The sequence below is a fragment of the Gasterosteus aculeatus genome, chromosome 8 (genome assembly GCF_964276395.1).
Source record: "Gasterosteus aculeatus chromosome 8, fGasAcu3.hap1.1, whole genome shotgun sequence".
Lineage (NCBI taxonomy): Eukaryota > Metazoa > Chordata > Actinopteri > Perciformes > Gasterosteidae > Gasterosteus > Gasterosteus aculeatus.
In genome coordinates, this window is record NC_135695.1 from 7508746 (window position 1) to 7527592 (window position 18847).

General features: G+C 41.8%; 1 protein-coding gene across 2 annotated transcripts; it reads left to right on the forward strand.

Moving 5' to 3' along the window:
• The first annotated feature begins 584 nt into the window (after positions 1 to 584).
• On the forward strand, positions 585 to 7544 carry cyldl (cylindromatosis (turban tumor syndrome), like). Of its 2 annotated transcripts, none has more exons than XM_040184514.2 (15): positions 585 to 912; positions 1149 to 1596; positions 1714 to 1983; positions 2294 to 2354; positions 2453 to 2613; positions 2710 to 2890; positions 3132 to 3261; positions 3530 to 3640; positions 3731 to 3822; positions 3913 to 3976; positions 4092 to 4224; positions 4558 to 4666; positions 4778 to 4896; positions 5316 to 5529; positions 5618 to 7544. In XM_040184514.2, the coding sequence occupies exons 2-15, from the start codon at positions 1162 to 1164 to the stop codon at positions 5800 to 5802; spliced, it is 2265 nt and encodes a 754-aa protein (XP_040040448.2). In that variant the 5' UTR covers positions 585 to 912; positions 1149 to 1161; the 3' UTR covers positions 5803 to 7544. The 2 variants fall into 2 exon arrangements, with proteins under 2 accessions (XP_040040448.2, XP_040040449.2); XM_040184515.2 differs by having other exon boundaries at positions 2710 to 2875.
• The last annotated feature ends 11303 nt before the right edge of the window (positions 7545 to 18847 follow it).

An 18847-nucleotide genomic window follows, 5' to 3' on the forward strand; every position in this document is an offset into this window, starting at 1 on the left:
CCAGCAGGTTCAGGAACAGCTTCATCCCTGCGGGTGTCATTCTACTGAACTCTGCCCCCCACCCCCACACACATCTCCCTCGGTGACTGTACTTCCCCCCTCCACCCTGGCTTGACTGCCACACACCTTCCTCCAGCCACTGAACATTTGTACTGTTATTGCATATCCATTTCTTACTGTTCATATTGCATAACTATTTCTTACGGTCTTCTTTCTGTTCCCAGAGTTAGAACCAAACATGGACGAGCGGCGTTCAGTTTTTCTGCTCCACATAACTGATGCAAACTTCCAGAAAGGTACAAGTCTGCTGAGACGCTCAGCTGCTTCACACACATCTTTTTGCTGCTGCCTGAACCAAATTTGAGAGTTTTGTTTTTTCGAAACTTACACAATAACAAACTCATTTACAGTGTGCTTGATCGAGATGACAAAGTGATAGATCAGCTAAATTCCACTACACAAATAAAGCTCGCAGTTCGCAAAGGGAAGGCGTCGCTTTTACAAACATCACACCTCACAAAACAGGATGGGAACACAACATCACGTGGACAGGCCTTCTTACCGGTTGTCTGTCAGTCCGCCCTCAGGGCTTAAAAACCCCGCGCGCCTTCAAGCGACGCTGTCAACTGATTTCAAAACAGCAACGTCACAAAATGTGTTCTTGACATCGATGAAGTTCCTCGTTGAAGTACTTCCAAGTATTGCCAAGAAGTTGTTTCGCTGATTCACAACAACAATAACAACGACGACAACAACAACAACTACAGCAAACTGTCAAGTGTGAATGCCGATGACGCCGCGGTGAAATGAAATGAAAGGGGAAGTGAAACTAAAGGCGACGGGTTACGACGCAAACGGAGAAGCTCGGAGACAACACGTAAAACAATTGTAAAAGGTGCCGCACTCTTAAGGGTAAGATCGTCTTCGTCACATGTTGGAGGGGATAAAGAAAAGAGCGATCTTTGAAAAAGAGTCGTGACGTTACAAGTAACGTTAGCTAGGTGTTTACGTCAGTTAACGACTGCCGTTAGTTCAGTCCTGTAGCACGTTAGCATAAATGTTTTCTACAAACATATGATACTCGCATTGCTGTTGTAGTAGTACCTGTGTACACTTGTGTGTGTGTGTAATTGTGCGTTTCTGTACAGTACCCCTGTCAGAATGACGTCACCAAACAACCTGTACTTCATCTTAACAAGAACGTCCGAATGCCGGGTCGGCTCTGCTGGCTGCATCTGCTACATGGGTGAAGCCAAGCACAGATCACTGACGAGAAGATCGCCGCCTCCCACGAAGTTGCCCGTCTGCTTCTGGGGCTCAAGTCTTTTTCTGGATTATGACATAGAGGTGAGCAGCCTGGGAGAGCTGAGTGCAGAGGAAGCCGAGCTGCTGCAGGCCCTGCCCGACAAACAGGAGAGGCTGCACTGGTTCCAAGAGAGAGAAGTCCTGCAGGCGGCCCGTGGACTCACCGTGGGCAGTGCCGTGACAGTCCTCCAAGGAAAAGAGCGGCTGAGAGGCATCGTTCGCTTCGTCGGAAGAATCCCAAACTCGTATTCCTCTCCTCCGCCGGGCTGGTTCTTTGGCATTGAGCTGCAGGTGGGACTTTAAAAGTGTTCGTGCATCAAAAGGATTTCCTCCTCTGAAAACCCTTCCCCTTCCCCTAACCCAACACAAGGTGTTTAAATGCGTGGTGCTATGCTTCCACCCCCTCAGGGAGAAGACCGGGGGAAGGGGGATACTGATGGGATCTGCCAGAATAAAACCATTTTCCCCTGTGCGAAAGATTGTGGCGTTTTTGCCGAGTTCCACCGGGTCAGGCCTGTGGCACCCAGCTCCTTGTCCCCCTCCAGCCGGAAGCACTCCGAAACAGACGAGGTGGCTCCAGGAGACCGAGTCACTTACTTCGTCGAGGATAAGTGCCAGCATGGAATGGTGTTGCATGTGAAGGAAAAGGACGGAGAACATTGTGTTCGGATCTCCACAGTAAGTAATCCATCTGTTTATTGTCAGGTTGCAAAAATTCAATCCACAAAAACAAAAAAGAAAGCATAATAAATAGTGTATTTGTTCTAGTAAATTATGCAGCCATTCTTGTATTTAACATCTACCAGTGGTATGGGGTGATTCCAGAAATGTGACCAAATATTTATTTATTTTTAGCAATTCTAAACTGTTTTTGGTCTATCAGCCTCCAGTTGCAGTTCCTATCCTCCAGTTCTCTTAATAAAACCTCAGGTTTAATGTTACCCACTTCCTTCAGTACATTGATAAATGGTCTTGTTGGTGTTTTCAGGACTCAAATGACGAAGTTGATGTTCCACTGGATTACGTGGCTAAGGGGGAGGTGACCCCAGGTTTGAGCCACTCATTACATGATGGCGTGTGAAGCCATTTCCAACATTTGTAAGAAATCTGACTTTCCCGTTTACTGTTGTTTACCGTTTAACGCCAGAGAGCATGGACACTGAAACCACTCCAGTGGAAAAAGACTGTGCGGATCTGAGCCTAAACTCTGTGGTGGAGGTGACCTTGGCTAAGGGCACCTCTTATGGAATCATCCGCTGGATCGGCACTCCGCAGGGTTGTCCGGACACCATGGCTGGCCTCGAGCTGGTAAATCTGAACCGTGGCACCATGTTGCTTTCCTTTGCTTTGTCCCTTTTAATTATCCACGGAGCTAATTCATATTTTGTCTGCATCCTTCTCCAGGACGAACCCGATGGAGTGAGTGATGGCACCTTCAAAGGCAAGCGTTTCTTTGATTGTGCCCCGAAGAAAGCACTGTTTGTGAAGCTTAGATCCTGCCGTCCTGACTCGCGATTTCAGAGTACAGCGGCTGATTGCAGCGAGAAGATGCTGGAATCGGACACCGCAGGTCAGAACAACACAGGTGAGCTCATTGAACTCGCCACTCTTGAGAAACTCCTAGTTCACCGTTTGATTAGTAGGTGTGAAGACGGGGTCCACAAACAATTGTCAATAAACAAAAAACCCTCATTGTATTTGAACCGTTTCTCTAACAACCACACAAGAGGCAACGCTGCATCGGCAGTCATCTTGGGCTGCGATTTGTCTGCTGTGTACTGTTTCATGGTTTAAGGTCTGTGGATTTACGTGCCTGTCACTGTCAGGGCACAGCACGGGGATGCTGGGGACCGTTCCTCCTGTCGGCACAGAGCAGGTCAGCCACATTCTGATTGGGCGAATGAAGGGGATCCAAGGCCACTACAACTCCTGCTACATGGATGCTGCCCTTTTCAGGTCAGGAGGATGAACATGTGACGGCAAATAGTGTTTATTCTGCTGATTGAATCACATGCACTCCGCATTGTCATAGGCCGTTGTCCGACTCCCGTCAATATGTTTCAGACGGCTTTTCATTGCTGTAGAATATGGAATTTGTCAGGCCGATTTGGAGCATACTGAAAAGAATAGAAAGTTAAAATTCAACAAAATGAAAGACTTTTTGCTGTTTTTCGAACATTCTCCTGTACTTTCGTAACTCTTTCTTTTCTCTCCGTGCTTTCAGCTTGTTCTCCTGCTCCTCCGTGTTAGACGCCATGCTGTTTAAACCCACAGAACCGCAAGATGCCCCGATTCAAAGCACACTGCTCAAAGACATCGTTAATCCCCTCCGCATGTGTGTGCTCTTATGCATTTCCCTAACATTTAATCGTCTTTTGTGGTACTTCAATCATGCATACATACTGTGTGCGCGTGTTCTTTGCAGTAAGGGCTTTGTGGAAGGCCGGCACATCATGAAGCTCCGGCAGCAGCTGCAGAGCCACGGCTACAGTAAATCCTTCACCACAGATGAGAAGGGTCTGTTTCACCTGGAAGTTTGGAAACAGCTGATGTTTTTTTTTTGTTGTGGGGTTTGATGTGACTGTCAATGTGGTTTTTGTCTCTCAGATCCAGAGGAGTTTCTTACTGTCATCATGCACCACATTCTCGCACTGGATCCTCTACTGAAACTGTATTGTTCCACCACAGCTCAAATACTACCTCCTAACACACACTGCTTGAATACAGTACATCTTGTGGAGGATTCTGCATTCACGCCTAACGTTTTCTCGCCCTCCCCCGTTTAGCTCCATGGGCGGTAAAGTGCAGGAAAGTTACTGCTATCAGATCTTCTTAGACCAGAACCACAGCCTGGTGCTGCCCACCGTCCAGCAGCTGCTGGAGCATTCCTTCCACCATGCAGGACTGAAACTGGCCGAGGTGAGATTGCTACATCACTCTGTTGCATTTATGAATATGAGATGCTTTAGTATAACAAGTAATAATGGAAAAAAAACAATTAAAAACATTTTTTTTGGGTGGCAACATATTCCTAGATCTAACAGCCAGGGTTTATGCCACTGTGTGAGCGTCATTGTTGCTGATCTGTGTGACAAAGATGTATTCATCTGACGCTTTCCTTTGATTCTCCAGTAGATGTCTCTGTCGGACAGTTTTCTCAGCAGATCTTCTCATCTCCTGGAGTTAGTTCATTTTGGTGTTTTCGCTCAACCCAGTGTGTGATCTTGTTATTTCATCGTCTTTTAACTGCAGGTGCCTCCCTGCTTCATCCTCCAAATGCCTCGCTTTGGAAAGAAATTCAAGATGTTTGACAGGATCATTCCATCTCTGGAGCTGGACGTCACCAACCTTCTCTCTGAAGGTACTGTTAAACACACACACACACACACACACACACCTCTGCAACACACTGGGACTTACTTGGTCTAAAGCAGATGTTCACATGAGGAAGCTAACGTGCTGTGTTCTTCAGGTCCTCAGCAGTGCATGCTGTGTGGAGACTTGGCACAGGCAGAGTGCACCGACTGTTTTAAAGATCCCATATTCAGTCAGACGGGATTCAAAATCTTCTGCCAGAAGTGTTCGTCACAGGTGTGGTTTGTTCCGTTGTCCATGTACCATGTTATACCGCTTCACCAGCTTTGTAGAAGTATGAATTAAAGCTGAATTCTTAGGGAATCTGTTTCTATGCCTCTGTTTGTGCAGAAAGTATTCCCCACCCAGCAGACAGGGCTTCTTACAGTTTTTTATACAGAGCAGATGCTCATGTTTGCTGCTGAGGGGCGAGTGGGAATAGTGAGGAATGAGGCACACGGTGACATGCAAGCCGTCTATTGATAGATTGCAAGGTGTGGTATGTAATGCTGAAACTGTAGCTGTGGCAAAAAAACATTTGGACAATTCGTTAGATTTTCAAATAATCTATTAAGTCAAAATACATTTTTTTTAAATTATGAAAATAACCATTAGATTCCGCCCTGATCACTTTCTTATTGTTTTTTCCTATCCAGGTGCACGCTCATCCTCAACGCCGGTCCCATCAACCAGTTGCGCTGGACATCCCCAGGGGTTATATGAGTCACGGCATGACTCACACGCTCATCCGAGACAAGCTGGAGCTGTTCGCGGTGCTCTGCATCGAGACGAGCCACTACGTGTCTTTCATCAAGCACGGACCCAACAGCCAAGACTGGATCTTCTTTGACAGCATGGCAGACAGACAGGGCAAGTCCATTTTTTGCGTGTTTTATTTGTCTCATCACATGCACTATTTGCGTGTGCATTCAGTGGCTCATCTGTGCGTTGTCTTCAGGAGAGAAAGATGGATTCAACATCCCGGAGGTTCACGCCTGCCCCGAGGTTGGCATGTATCTGGAAATGTCTCCCATGGAGCTGGCCAATCAGGTGCCTCGGGACATGAAAGGTGTGGCCAAACGTCTCTTTTGTGACGCCTACATGTACCTGTATCAGAGCCCCAACATGTGTCTCTATCGCTGAGGGGACACCACCCCGTAGCTTGCTTACTGCATAACATGTAAACTGGAGAAGAATATCAGTTGCCTTTGCTGTTCATACAATAACCTTTGTGCAAAGGTATGTTTTTCTTAATGAATGTGGAAGTACACACATGAACATTCAAATCTTGTGTGTGTTGTTTTTTCATTTTTATTTAATATATAATTATGTGTGCATATATATCTATAGAGATATATATCTATTTAGATATCTATATAAAAAAATACAGGGAAGTAATTTTCAGGCTGATTTAAAACAATATGGTTTTCCTGTCTGTTCTGCTGTATGAAGAAAGAGTACAAGCTGACATTATTTTTCATTATCAAAATTGACAATCACTGACATGTGGGAGAAAATATAATTTATGTACTGTATTATGATTTTGTAGTTCACTGTTTTCTGGTATTTTAAAGGTTATATTTACAATTTTTATACCGAGATGAAATGAGTGAAAAAAAAACACCAAAGAAGACACCATAATAATGATTTCGAGTGTCATTTTTAAAAATTGTGTCATTGCACACAATGATATTAATTTATAATTAGGTTTTCTAATCAGGGTTTAGTTGGCTTGACCAGTTCCTTTATAAAGTTAAGAAACACAATTCCTTTCAGTTTTCAACATGATAATGATTTCTTGTATGAAGTCCACACATTTTTTCTTTTCATATTCAGTTGGGAATGGAAAATCCAAAATTTGGTCAGTCATCACGCTAGGAAATACAAATGGCATTGCCTCAAACATTCATCGCATGAATCCCTTCTATGTTTCACTGCCGTATTGATGCACATGGCTCAACCTTGTATGAGCACCGCTGGTTCCAGATCCAGAAAAAAAATTGGTACGTTTTTGAACCCATTTTTTGTATTTGGGGAAAAAACGTGTTCGCACGAGATATGAATTGTAGCAGAATATTTTTGTAATATATACACATTTTTTTAAAGTTAAGGGGAACTTTAAAATGGCTGAATTTGTATTGTTGAAGGTCACAGCCTGAAGTTTGGTGAAAAATTGTGAGGAAGTGCTTCATCTGCCCAACTTTCCTAAGGTTGTCTGCACGAGGTGTCCCCCAGGGATCATTGATTGGTCCCCTGTTGTTCAGTTTGGACTTGCTTCTTCGCAACATTACCATCTAATATGCTGAAGACACAATGCTTTCTACTTGGATTCTCTCCCCTGAAAAGGGAGGCCAAACAGTTGAGTGTATCAGTAAATTAACTTAGCTGTCTATTAGCTACTTTACTTTATCGTTCATATTTGTCTTGGGAAAAGGTCCTCACAGGTCCTAAACCTTTGGCTTATCTTTGATCTGAGGCTTTGATTTCACTTACCTTTCATTTTCTGTTATTGTGTCATGTGACTTAACATGACTACAAATTGGAGAGAGCAATGTTGTAAGAATTTGTGGTGTTCAGAATGGATAGATTATTCTTATCTAAATTTAATTTGTCAATAAAACACAAAATTCCAGAACAAAACTAGATTTAGACACAAAACCATATAACAGGGTCCAGGTTTAAAAATATGGAGAATGCCCATTTTGAAAATTATATTTTGATTTTGATTAAATATAAAAGTTTGATGTCATTATATCAGTGCTCAGATCATTATTTTGTCAATTTAGAAAATCTAAATATTTCTGGCTATTCAGATGATCAGACCATGTACTCTCACACAAGCCTTTCGATTGTTGAATCTGTTGAATAAAAAATGTATCACTCCGTTTTTGATTCATCCTATCCAACCAATCATATACACATTACACTACAAATGTATGTACTACTATACATTTGTATAGTTTAAAAGAAAATGTGGTACTAGTACTTCTATGCATAAAGTTAGATCAAATATAATTTAAAGTGAAACATCAAGACGTAAAAAAATGTAAAGTCTTGTTCTTGAAGGCCATTGTTTCCCCTTGTGAGGGACTACGGTTAATAAGGCTAATCCCCAGTATCTGTAGTGAGGGATCTCTCCACATCCTAATGCTCTCAAAATAGTTCCACACCGACAAGCAAGAAGAATCGAATGCAGCCGTTAGAGAAACTGGCAACTCAAAACCGGGGAAACTTTCAGATGAAGCTAAAGCTCTTGAGAGTCGTGCCTTTTGTCACCAGGTGTCATATCCAAAGCTCTTTTTTATTTATTACTATGTCAAATGAATTAACATAAAGGACAGGACAGGTTCTTTTTTTCAGTGACTTATGGTTATTATTTCCGCCCATGTATCTTTAGGTGGAATACAGACTTCGCCCAAGGCAAATTTGTATGCACAATTCATGCATCTTGGCGCGTAATTGCTCTTCCTCTGTTCAGTCTGAGCCGTGTCTGAACTATATCCTTCGTGACACATGTCACTGCTCCCTTTAGTGTTCCCTTTTGAAACCAAGGCGGTGGAACATAAAACAAGCTGGGACTCAAGTGTTTCGCGCACTTCAAAGGCGTACAGTCAGATTCACAACCTTGCTGGGGCGCGAAACGTCTGTTATACTTAAGGTACGACAAAACGCTGCCTTGTCAGCTTTCAAAGGGTGTGCTTCGGTGTCACACCAGCCTCGTGGAGGTCGGCCCGCGCGCCTCTCGCACCCCAGCGCTCACGTGACGTGAATACTCAGCGAGCCTTTTGCATTATAAAGTGTGCATCTCCCCGGCCCTCACGCTGTCCGCCTCATCTTTACTTCAAAAGATGCCGCAGTGGATATTTGTCTTCGTTCCGGATACTTTTGATCCCCCCCCCCCCCCCTTCGCTGTGGTCAGCTCTGGGGATGACCTCTACGCTTGTTAGGAGTGCTGTGCGGTGCGGTGCTCCATGATGAGGTGGGTTATTTCATATACCCGAGGGCTCGCCTGGCTACGTGGAGCAGAGCAGCCTTGTCTTAATATACGGCCCTGCAACCCCACCGAGCAGCATCCCTGTGATCCAACCGGCTCAGCATTTCCAAGCCGACTCATCATTAAGCAAAAAAAGAGAGAGAGAGAGCTGTGCTTGGCTGAGCGACATGGTTCAATTTATGGTTTGTTGGAGGAACATAGTGGCTGCATAACAAAACACACACAGCACGAAGCAGCAGTATATATTAACACGTAAAGGTTAACATGACACCTCAAGAGAAAGAGAGTCTGCTGTTATGCTGTCTCTGACACAATAAAACACATACAGTTTAGATGTCCCACTTATATGGACCAGGACTAACAAAGAAAGACAAAGACATATTAAAATGATTAAAAAAACAAAGAAAGGCCCATTAAAATTCCAAAACGTGCACATATAAAGATGAATTGATTAAAGACTGTGTCGTGCAAATGAGAGCAGACAAGCGCCCCCCGGCACACATTGGAAAGGTGCACTTGTAAAATACTAATGATACATTTGTTCCTCTGCTGCTCCCCATAAATTAGAAATACTGCTCTGTAATACATTGTTTGTTCTTGTTATCCATTTCAGATCTGAACACATTCATCCGCACTCCGCACAGTCAGGAAGCTTCCAGTAGGAAGGGGAGTAAATACTATCCGTCTTGATGTTTGGGTGACGTCTTTCTGCTGTCGTCAATGCGGAGGGGCTTTGAGCTGTTCAGTTAAAGGTCCAGTGGATGATCAGCTCTGGAGAACTGCCTCATCCTATTTGATCCTTTTTCTGGAGTGAACGGGCCTCGTGTCACTTGTTCATCTCCGTGAGGTGTAATCCTTCAGAATAATGTTTGTTGTGCTCATTTATGACGGATTGATCTTGTGGTTGATTCCAAACTTTAATGACTGTTTTGCACATTGAATCAATAAATGCCTAATGCATAAAGGCTTTCCGGCAAAGCTTTACCATTTATGTGACTTTGTCGTAGCTAAAACACTAACATCCACAGAAAGGTTTGGTATCATTTTTAAGCGGTGCATCTGCAGTTTAATTCCATAACTGGTATGTTAATTATCCAGTAATGTAAGGCACGATATGAGATGAATAAATCACTTTTTTTTATTTTCACCACCATTCTTACTGTAAAGGAGCCTTGTGGGACAAAGTTAACCGTGGAATTGGCATCACAACAATCCCTCGACAGAAAGCCATTTGGATTTTTCAAAACAATTTAAAATTATTACAGAAAATAAAGTCGGTGGCAAACACATATTTATGGTTTAGGAAACATCCTTTTTTCATGCAGATAATCTTCACAAATGAACACCACTTTTTGTGCTTTCAGGGATCATTAACAGCCAAGGCTAAATTCACACAATAAAACCTAAATCCGTACCATCAGCTCATATTGACCACAATCTTTATTTCAGCCATTCATTCAGAAAATCCATTGACTTTGAAACGAGGGAAGCTAAAGGGCAAAACATTCCTGGGTGTGGTTTCAGGACTTATAGCTGCACCACTCTATCGAATGAGATTCACCCTTCTTTCTTTGGGAAGGAAGAAGGATATACATCTGCCGAAATATGCACTCTACTAATTAGACATTAGAAGTATTTTAAACCTAATTTAATTTATTTGAAAATTAGTATTTTTTACCTTAAATCAGAATTAGTTTTTTTTCTTCTCACAAAATAAATTCTTGATTGGGTATTTTTTTTAGTCTTCTCTCAGCTCTTTTCCAGGAACTGTAACTCGGATACATGAAAGAGTTCCTCTTCTCCCATGAGAGAAAGGCTTTTATTGCATCCCTCTCTCCCACATGAGAATTACAACTCCCATATAGCCATACAATATTTCAATTGTCAGGCATTAATGCTCATAAATGTCATAAAACCACACAAGAGGGGCTAATAGATTTGTCTACACTTTGTTTACAATGCTTTTTGTAGCATCACTTGATGTGGTGCTTTGGGTATCATTTGAGATTCGTATGTCATCACCACCCTGGCAGACTGTGATCACGACGAGCACAACGCTCCATTGGAAGTGTTCACAAAGGGGGCACCTGGCCAATATTAAATGTGCATAATTTAGCACCGTAAAGGTTAACTCCATCTCATTTGCAGCTTCAAAAAGAATTCTCCCAGAGTGGTTTATATTTCCTTGTTCTCCTTTATACTGCATCCACGAACGCCGGAGAGCTGAGACGTGTCACGGGAGTGAAAATGACACATGAATGAGGAACTACGTGATTGAAAAAAGAAAAGAAGAAGAAGTTGGCTGCACAAAGCCTGTAAATGATTGATAATAAATCTTGCCTGTCTGTTGTCATGCTCAGAGAGAAGCTTCCTAGGGGGAAGCAGTTGATCCATCACAATAAACAGATGAGTTTAACCATAATGGCTCCATGAGAGATGGATTTTTGTGGGAAACCACTGATCAATTTCCCAACAGGCGGCAGGTCTTCTGTTAATATCCTACTTTATGTATTGCACATTTGGCAGCCACTGATTTGCAACCTTAATATTGGCACTTTGAGAAACATGCATTCACTTCCCCAAAGCTGCATTTATGTCTGCAGCAGAACCACAGCTGCCACAAACATCTCTTCAAATCTACCACGCAGGGCAGAGTGAAGAACCTGCATGCTGACACAAGTAGAAACCTTTTAGCCTTCACATCATAACTAGAAACAATAACAATGCGCTTTATTTGCTACCATCGACAGCATAACAAACCCTCTCTGGGACTCTCTGGCACAGCACTTAACTGGTTTGAATCCTACTTGAAAGACGAGAATACTTTTTGTCTGTAGATAATTACACAGCAGAGCTGAAAAAATTACATCTGGTGTTCCCCAAGGTTCAATACTGTGGCCCCTTCTGTTCAACATCTGCATGTTTCCATTAGCTCAGATTATGGAAAACAACAAAGTGTGTTATTAAAGGTATGTAGATGACTCACAAATCTACATAACTATATCACCTGGAGACTACAATCCAATACATGGGCTGGTTAAATGCATTGAACAAATCACCAACTGGATGTGTCAAAACCTTTTTGTGTTAAACAACGATTAAACTGAAGTAATGGTTTTTGGTAACGAGGATGAACAATTGAAAGTCAGTGCTGAGCTTCAATCACTGATGTTAAAAACCACAAACCAAGCAATAAATCGGGGAGTAATTATGGATCTAGACGCCAACCTGGACAACCACATAAAGACAGTTACAAAATCATCCTACTATCAAAAATATATCAAGGATAAGAGGACTTATGTCCCTACAAGGTTTGAAAAAACTTCCACATCCATGCATTTATCTTCAGTTGACTCGACTGCTGTAAAAAGTTAATCAGAAAGCTGCATCTCGAGTCCTCACCAGGAACAGGAAACTTCTCAGGTCTTTACATGGGCTTCCTGTCCAACAAAGAATTGACTTCAGAATCCGGCTGTTGGTTTACAAAGCACTGAATAGTTCAGGGCCTGATGCCTTATGAACCTTTAGGTTATCTGGGACTGGTCTACTTTCTGTTCCCAGAGTCAAAACTAAACATGGAAAAGCAGCGTTCAGCTTCTCTGCTCCACATATCTGGAACAAAGTATTAGCAAGCTGCAGGTCCGCCGAGTCCCTCAGCTCCTTTAAATCCAGATCAAAGTATTTTCTGTTTGTGCTGTCTTTAATAAAACATTTTGAAATTTCACATTTTATACTATTTTTTAACGTTGTCTTTGTTTTTAAATCTCCTTGCTTTATGTTTGGATATTTTTTTTAATGGTTTTATGTGAAGCACTTTTAATTGCCTTGTTATTTAAATGTGCTACGCAGCTGAATTTGCCTTGACTTGCCTTCAGACATCACGTCTGGCTGCGGGATCCTCCAAGTGTATTATTATTGTATAGGGACGTGTTGGTCATTTGTTTGCTTTTGTTAAACTAGTGGCGTGGCTTGATGGAGAATGTGAATGGTAAATCAATTTGGTTCGGATTGAAATATCTCGTTGGACAATCTTAGACGCATGTTGGTGGTCTAAAGAGGACGAGTCTTACAGACTTTGGTGATCCCAGGCTTTTCATCTTGAGGTGGACATTTGTATTTCAGAGTGAAATATCTTGATAACTATCGAATGGATGACTGTAAAGTTTGCAACAGATACTTATAATTCGTTGTTCCTTTGTTTTAATCCCTTAAACGTTCACCTACCATCATTTGTGATCGGCATTTGATATGCGATTAAAAAAATTCTGCATCAAACAATATTAATAAGAAACAATTTAGGCTGCAATGTGTGATCAAAAAAAGAATTATGTTTCATCAAATTAACTTTTATCTTATTTCAATTGCCTCCAATTTCCGAAAGCTGTACAATAATTTTAATCATAATCCAGGTAATTTTTATCCCGATCGTTGAATCACTGCCCACATTTTAGACCTTTTCAGGGATTCGATGAATAAATGAACAAAATGGCAATTCAGTCAGATTATCCGGCTCAGTAACTAACAGATGAACCACCATAAACTCTATAGGATAGGACGTGAGTTTGGGGTATAACTACCTTGCAACATAAAATCAAGGTTGTTTTCGATCAATTGTAAGAATAAGGGGAAATTCTCTTGAATCCGATGCTGCACATTAATGAACAAATCACCTTAATGAATGGCAGCCAGCCTAATGGAAGGAGTGTGAACAGTGTTTACGTGCTTCGGAGTTGATGACATCTAATTGGAGGCTTTGAGTTTTCAATTACAGGACATCGGCCGAAAGGGAGGAAATGCGCACGCCTCGCTCATCCGATTAGAGCGAGACCTCTGAAACGCTACGGCAACCAAGCCTGATTCTTGAGAGAAGGCAGCATGTAAACAGAGGAGATCGATGAGCCTCTCTAGAAGGCACAAGAGTCAAGCTTCAGATGAGGTTATAATGAGGAGCCTCTGTCTCCAGACCGATGTGCTCATTACATCGGCTACTAACAGGTCAGACCAAAGACAAGCTGAGGGCTTACTGTACTCAACACAGGACGAGTGGCAAATGTGCAGCTTTCACAATAACAGGAGCCTTCTGTAACGTGAGATTTGTTTTACTGACTCAATCAATCGGTGGTTTGTACTCAGAACACAGAGATGTGGTTCACGGTTCCGAGGTCTGAAACCAAGCTATAGGTTCAGGTTCAATTTATCTTGTTCTATATTCATCATACCTAAAATAAAAGATAATAATCAGTTGAAATAGAAGAAAGATGTTTTGTAGAAACCATGACAAACAAAAATCATAAAAGGAAAAAAAGTATGGGAACTAGCCTTTGGAAACATGACATTCTATCGAGAAGCTTGGTGTGCATCACTTTGGCTATAAACCCTTTTAAGCAGTTTTTTCTTCATTTATCAGTATGGATTCTAGACAATAAACTTTAAAGTCAGCTCTGTAAAGCAACCTCTTGCTTTGACTCCCACATGTCACTTCCTCTCCCCAAACTAACTAGAAGAACAACAACTTAATTATCTGTGATATAAGCTCCTGTTAAATACACTAGAAACTGTGTCCAAATATTTTGATCTACAATTTTAATATCTCATGCTAAAAGAAATCCTCTTGTGGTAAAATAACTCAAATGTGAAAAATGTGAGCCTCAGTGTGGATTTATTTCATTAGTGTCTGTGCACCTTCTCTTTCCTTTGTTTGTCCTGACCTCTGACCTCGCTGCTGCTGTTGATACTGATCATGTTCCATTTTTAATGATGCTGGTGAAGCAAGAGAAACGTCAATTGCGGTTAAGGCTTTGGGGATGGATATTGAGAGTACTGCAGAGTACAAACTCATCCAGGGACGTAATAAAAAGAAAATTCAGCTTTCACTGCCGCTGAGCAAAGTCATTCTAATTGCATTCAAGTTGTGTGTTCACTTAAAAACATCAGGGATTCAGTAAAGACGGACATTTCATTTTCATGATAAACTCCTGCCCCTTAATACAAAGGCACCTAGCAGACTCTTTTATCAAAAGAAATTACATTTTCTCATTATACTAAATAATATCCGTCTTTAATCGCTCACACTAAGTGCGTTTCATTTCCTCTTTCATACAGTTCACAAAACCATCTTGACCATCCTGTCTTGCAGAGGCCGTAGCAAAATAATCCTCCTTAGTTGCACAAGTGTGTTTGTCTGTGAATTTATTTTAATTAGCCTTGAGTTCGCAACACCTTTGACTGTTCGGGTCAGATGTGGACATTTTAGATCTGGAGACATGTCCAAATCAAATAAATCAGACCATCAAACGGCTCATGAGATCATTTGCAAAAGCTACTTACACATCAACCCAACATCAAACTCACAGCAGTTCAATGCAAATAAAAATATATCGACCCTCTCCCCTAACTCTCTGATTATGAGATTATCTCCAGAATGGAAGCAATTGCCTTTACATATACGTTTATATACGCTTGTTACCTTAAGTATGCATCTGTCAAACAATTATAGCCACATACATAAAGACAAACAGCTAAAAAATAGGAGACGACAAGGAGGAAATTTTAAAAAAGGCAGAGATTGGTGAATTTCCTTCCAATAAAGTCCTTTTCGGAGGTTATTTAAGTCAATCTGGCCTAAAAGCAATATATGATATATTACATTTTAGATGATAATGACTCCTTGAGTATTATCATTCAAATGTCCCTTACGCAATGTCTCCTCATGAATTCCAGAGGGGAGTCTGAAAGTCATCACGTCCCGCGTGTCAATGAAACTTGGCCCAAATCCATCATAGAGAGCAGCGATCTTTCAGCCCACAAGAGGACTTTTTACAGACTCCGCTGTAAACAAAAGGACAAAAGGGACACATGTCAATGGTGCACACATCCACATGGACTCAACATGTTTCACGGATGGAACCATGTTGGAGAAAGTCATTTTATCTTTGTGAAAGAAGAGGAGAAAATGACCCATATAATATACTCGAAGGGACATCAGCTCTTTAAATCAGCTGGTTGTTTCTGGCCATAAGTCTGTGCCTTCCTTCTGCTGTTTCACATCCCTCCATCTCACCATCTCCGCCCAATCTTCATTAGATTAATCAGCTTCATCGACTTCATTCCATCAGCCTCATCGGCCACCAGCCCCACCACCAGTGTCCGGACTCCACGGGGGGGATTCATCGATTACAAATCTCCCAGTTGAGTCAAAGACTTTACCATCACATATCATCTATTAATAACAAACAATTCTCGTTACTCTATCTGACTCGTCCCTGCTGACGCAAACGGAATTAGCAAGCTAGCTGGCTAACGAGCGGACAGGTAGCGTTTTGCTGTCACACTACACTTGTTTCAGCGGGTGAGCTGGACCAATCAGCCCGGCTGGCAGACAAAAGGGCAAACTGTCAAACTGTCAAGTGAAGAATCAGTCGGGCTGTCTTCGCCCACTTTCCTACCGGCGAGCTGCAACCACACCTTGCTGCCCCATTGTGCGGTCAGCATTATGCCATTTTATTTAATATTTTGTAAAGTAAAATGACCACAAGTCTTTATGGGCTGTATTCAGTTTCTTTAGGATAGCCAAGCTGTGAACCTGGCTGCTTTGTAACACAGCGGAGCACTAAAAGCTCCACTAAGTTCCCTGCTTGGTCGGAAAGCTGTTATTCAGTATTGACTCCTTCTGAGCTCATCAAGTGGCCACAGCTGGTTACACACTGACATTCGTGGCCTTTTGTCTCTGCGGAGCAACAGTCTGCATAACATGAGTTCTCCGCAAGACTGCAGTCAATACAGAGAAGATTTATGAGGATAAAGCATCCTTAAAAACGGCAGACTGTCCTTTCAAAAACCAGCCATTTCACATGTTTGTTACTTAAATTTGGTTTGTTTTTTTTGTTTGTATGTTTTAAAGTAAACTCATTCTGGATTAAATCAGCAGTTTAGCAGTACACCATTTTGACAAACACCATATGCACTGATATTGATCCGTCTTGTTAAGATGCCCCGATAAAATGTCATAAAACCATCATTTAGCCCTGTAAAGAAATTGCTGCCGCGGTGATATTTGCTGTAGATGAGGACAAGGCTAATGACTGAAAGTTACACACAACACCTCTTCACTGCTCTCAATCAGATAAGAGTAGTCAAGAAAGAGTTGATACGTGACACATCTGTTCCCTCAATTGCTGTTTAGAGTGAAGAGTCTCACAGCGTCTCTGCGGGACGTCCGAGGACATGCAGCTGCAGACAGCAGGTGACCAGCAATGGCCGCACACACATGCACACACACAAACACAAACACGCACAGCACAAAGGAAATCATGTCTGAAATACAGAAAAGCAGCGGGCCTCCAGGTCAAAGGTCAGAGATGTCTGTTGACGGCAAACAAAAAAGTGTGTTTTACTCTTTTCATTAACTGTAATGTTTTTGCTTTATACATACTCATCCTGTTCAACGTGACATGAAGAGTGTTGTTTGACATTTTATTTTTATAATAAAAGTGTGCTGAGGAGTTTTCTTGTTAAACCAACAAAAGTTCTCTTTAAATAAAATGTTGATAACAAGTTAAAGCTCCATCAAACGTGTCACTATATTGTCACAGCAGTCCAGATTATCTAAACCCCTGATTTGTAGATGAAACTGTAAGTGACCCCGCTTGACATGTATGATCACTAACTGCATTAGAAGAGCGTGTGTGGGCATATCTGCCGAAGGTACAGAAGGTACAATATGAGTTAATTATGTACTCTACAAATGCTTCTTTCATTTATTTCGTTTTATTGGATTATCTCCTAAAATGTAATCCAATCAGGTTTTTCTTTAAGCATGAACTTGTTTGATTTACAGGACAATATACCTATTTATGCAAAGAAGTAGATAAAATCAGTACCTTAGAGAAGAATATTGAAATATTTAATAAAATTTTCCCCGTGGTGTTGTATTGCTGGTTTCACGGTGTTAATGATTGTGCATTGTGGGATGTGTTATGGCGAGGAGAGTTTGATTAAATCATACTTTCTCTCCCTCTTCCTCACATTTCCTCAATTATCTGGTGGGTTTTCATTTTCTTTCAGAATGGAAAAATGAATTGTAGTGTGTGTATTACAAATTCTCGTCGGTTTAGAGAGAAAATGAACCGGGACATCAGATGTGGAAAATAACAGAAATGAGGACAGTATGTCCCCCCAAGTCAACGATTCAGATACATCATTATATGCATAGACACACACAGAATTATACCACTATACTCCTGAGGACGTGTCACCTTGATTCCCCTGAGGTTTATCCTAACCTTGACTAAAATGTCCTCAATTTAAAAACCAAATGGATTGTATTCTTATTTATTGAACACTGCCCGTTTGTTGATATGATAGATGATAAATTCAGATCTTTACCTGCATATACTGGTCGGCCTCCGAAATGCAGTCTGGCAATATTCATGAAGCATAATCGTAAGCTGATAATATATGCAGCCTAATCGCTGTATTAGAGCCACCACCGCTCGTCTCTCCGCTCGCCGCAGGAAAGTCTTTGTTGGTGGTCTGGTGAAAAAGCCAAAGGCACCGATCGACCTCTGCAAGGTGCAAACAGTCTTGAGCACAGACACGTACACACACACACACACACACACACACACACACACACACACACACACACACACACACACACACACACACACACACAAACATACACACATGCTGCCTGTCAACCTGCACGTTTCTGTTTATCCCAATTGTTTACTTAAAAAACACACAAACACCCTGTTGCAAAAAAGAAAACATCATCTTCTCTGTTTTATTTGTAGCCTTCACCGGACGGAATGGACTCAGTCCCTGTCATATTTACACTGCACAAGAGAAAACAAAGCCACAGTGAATATCCTTCATCACTTGGTCAACATCTATCACACTCTCGCTTCCAGCATTTATACCAACGCTTGGCCAGTGGCCCTAAGACAATGACGCTCTATCCCGTCTCGCATCAGTTTTTGCAAAGGTTGGGAAATCGTTTCCTTTGCTCACATGCATAGCATCTTTTTAAAATGAATGCGTCTTCAGGGGAGGCTAGACAGCACTCCCACCTGCCCTTTGTGGCATGTCCTATTTCCTTCATTACTGAGCTTTTACGGGACATGGGTGGATACTCGACCACATCGAGTCTTCAGGAAGAGCACAAGGCTTTGAGGCAAATTGAGTTGTCCAAAC

Coding starts and splice junctions, on each gene's coding strand:
- cyldl (XM_040184514.2), top strand. CDS start 1,162: ATGACGTCACCAAACAACCTGTACTTCATCTTAACAAGAACGTCCGAA. Junction 3,641..3,730: donor ATCGTTAATCCCCTCCGCAT/GTGTGTGCTCTT, acceptor TGTTCTTTGCAG/TAAGGGCTTTGTGGAAGGCC. Junction 3,823..3,912: donor CTTCACCACAGATGAGAAGG/GTCTGTTTCACC, acceptor TTTGTCTCTCAG/ATCCAGAGGAGTTTCTTACT.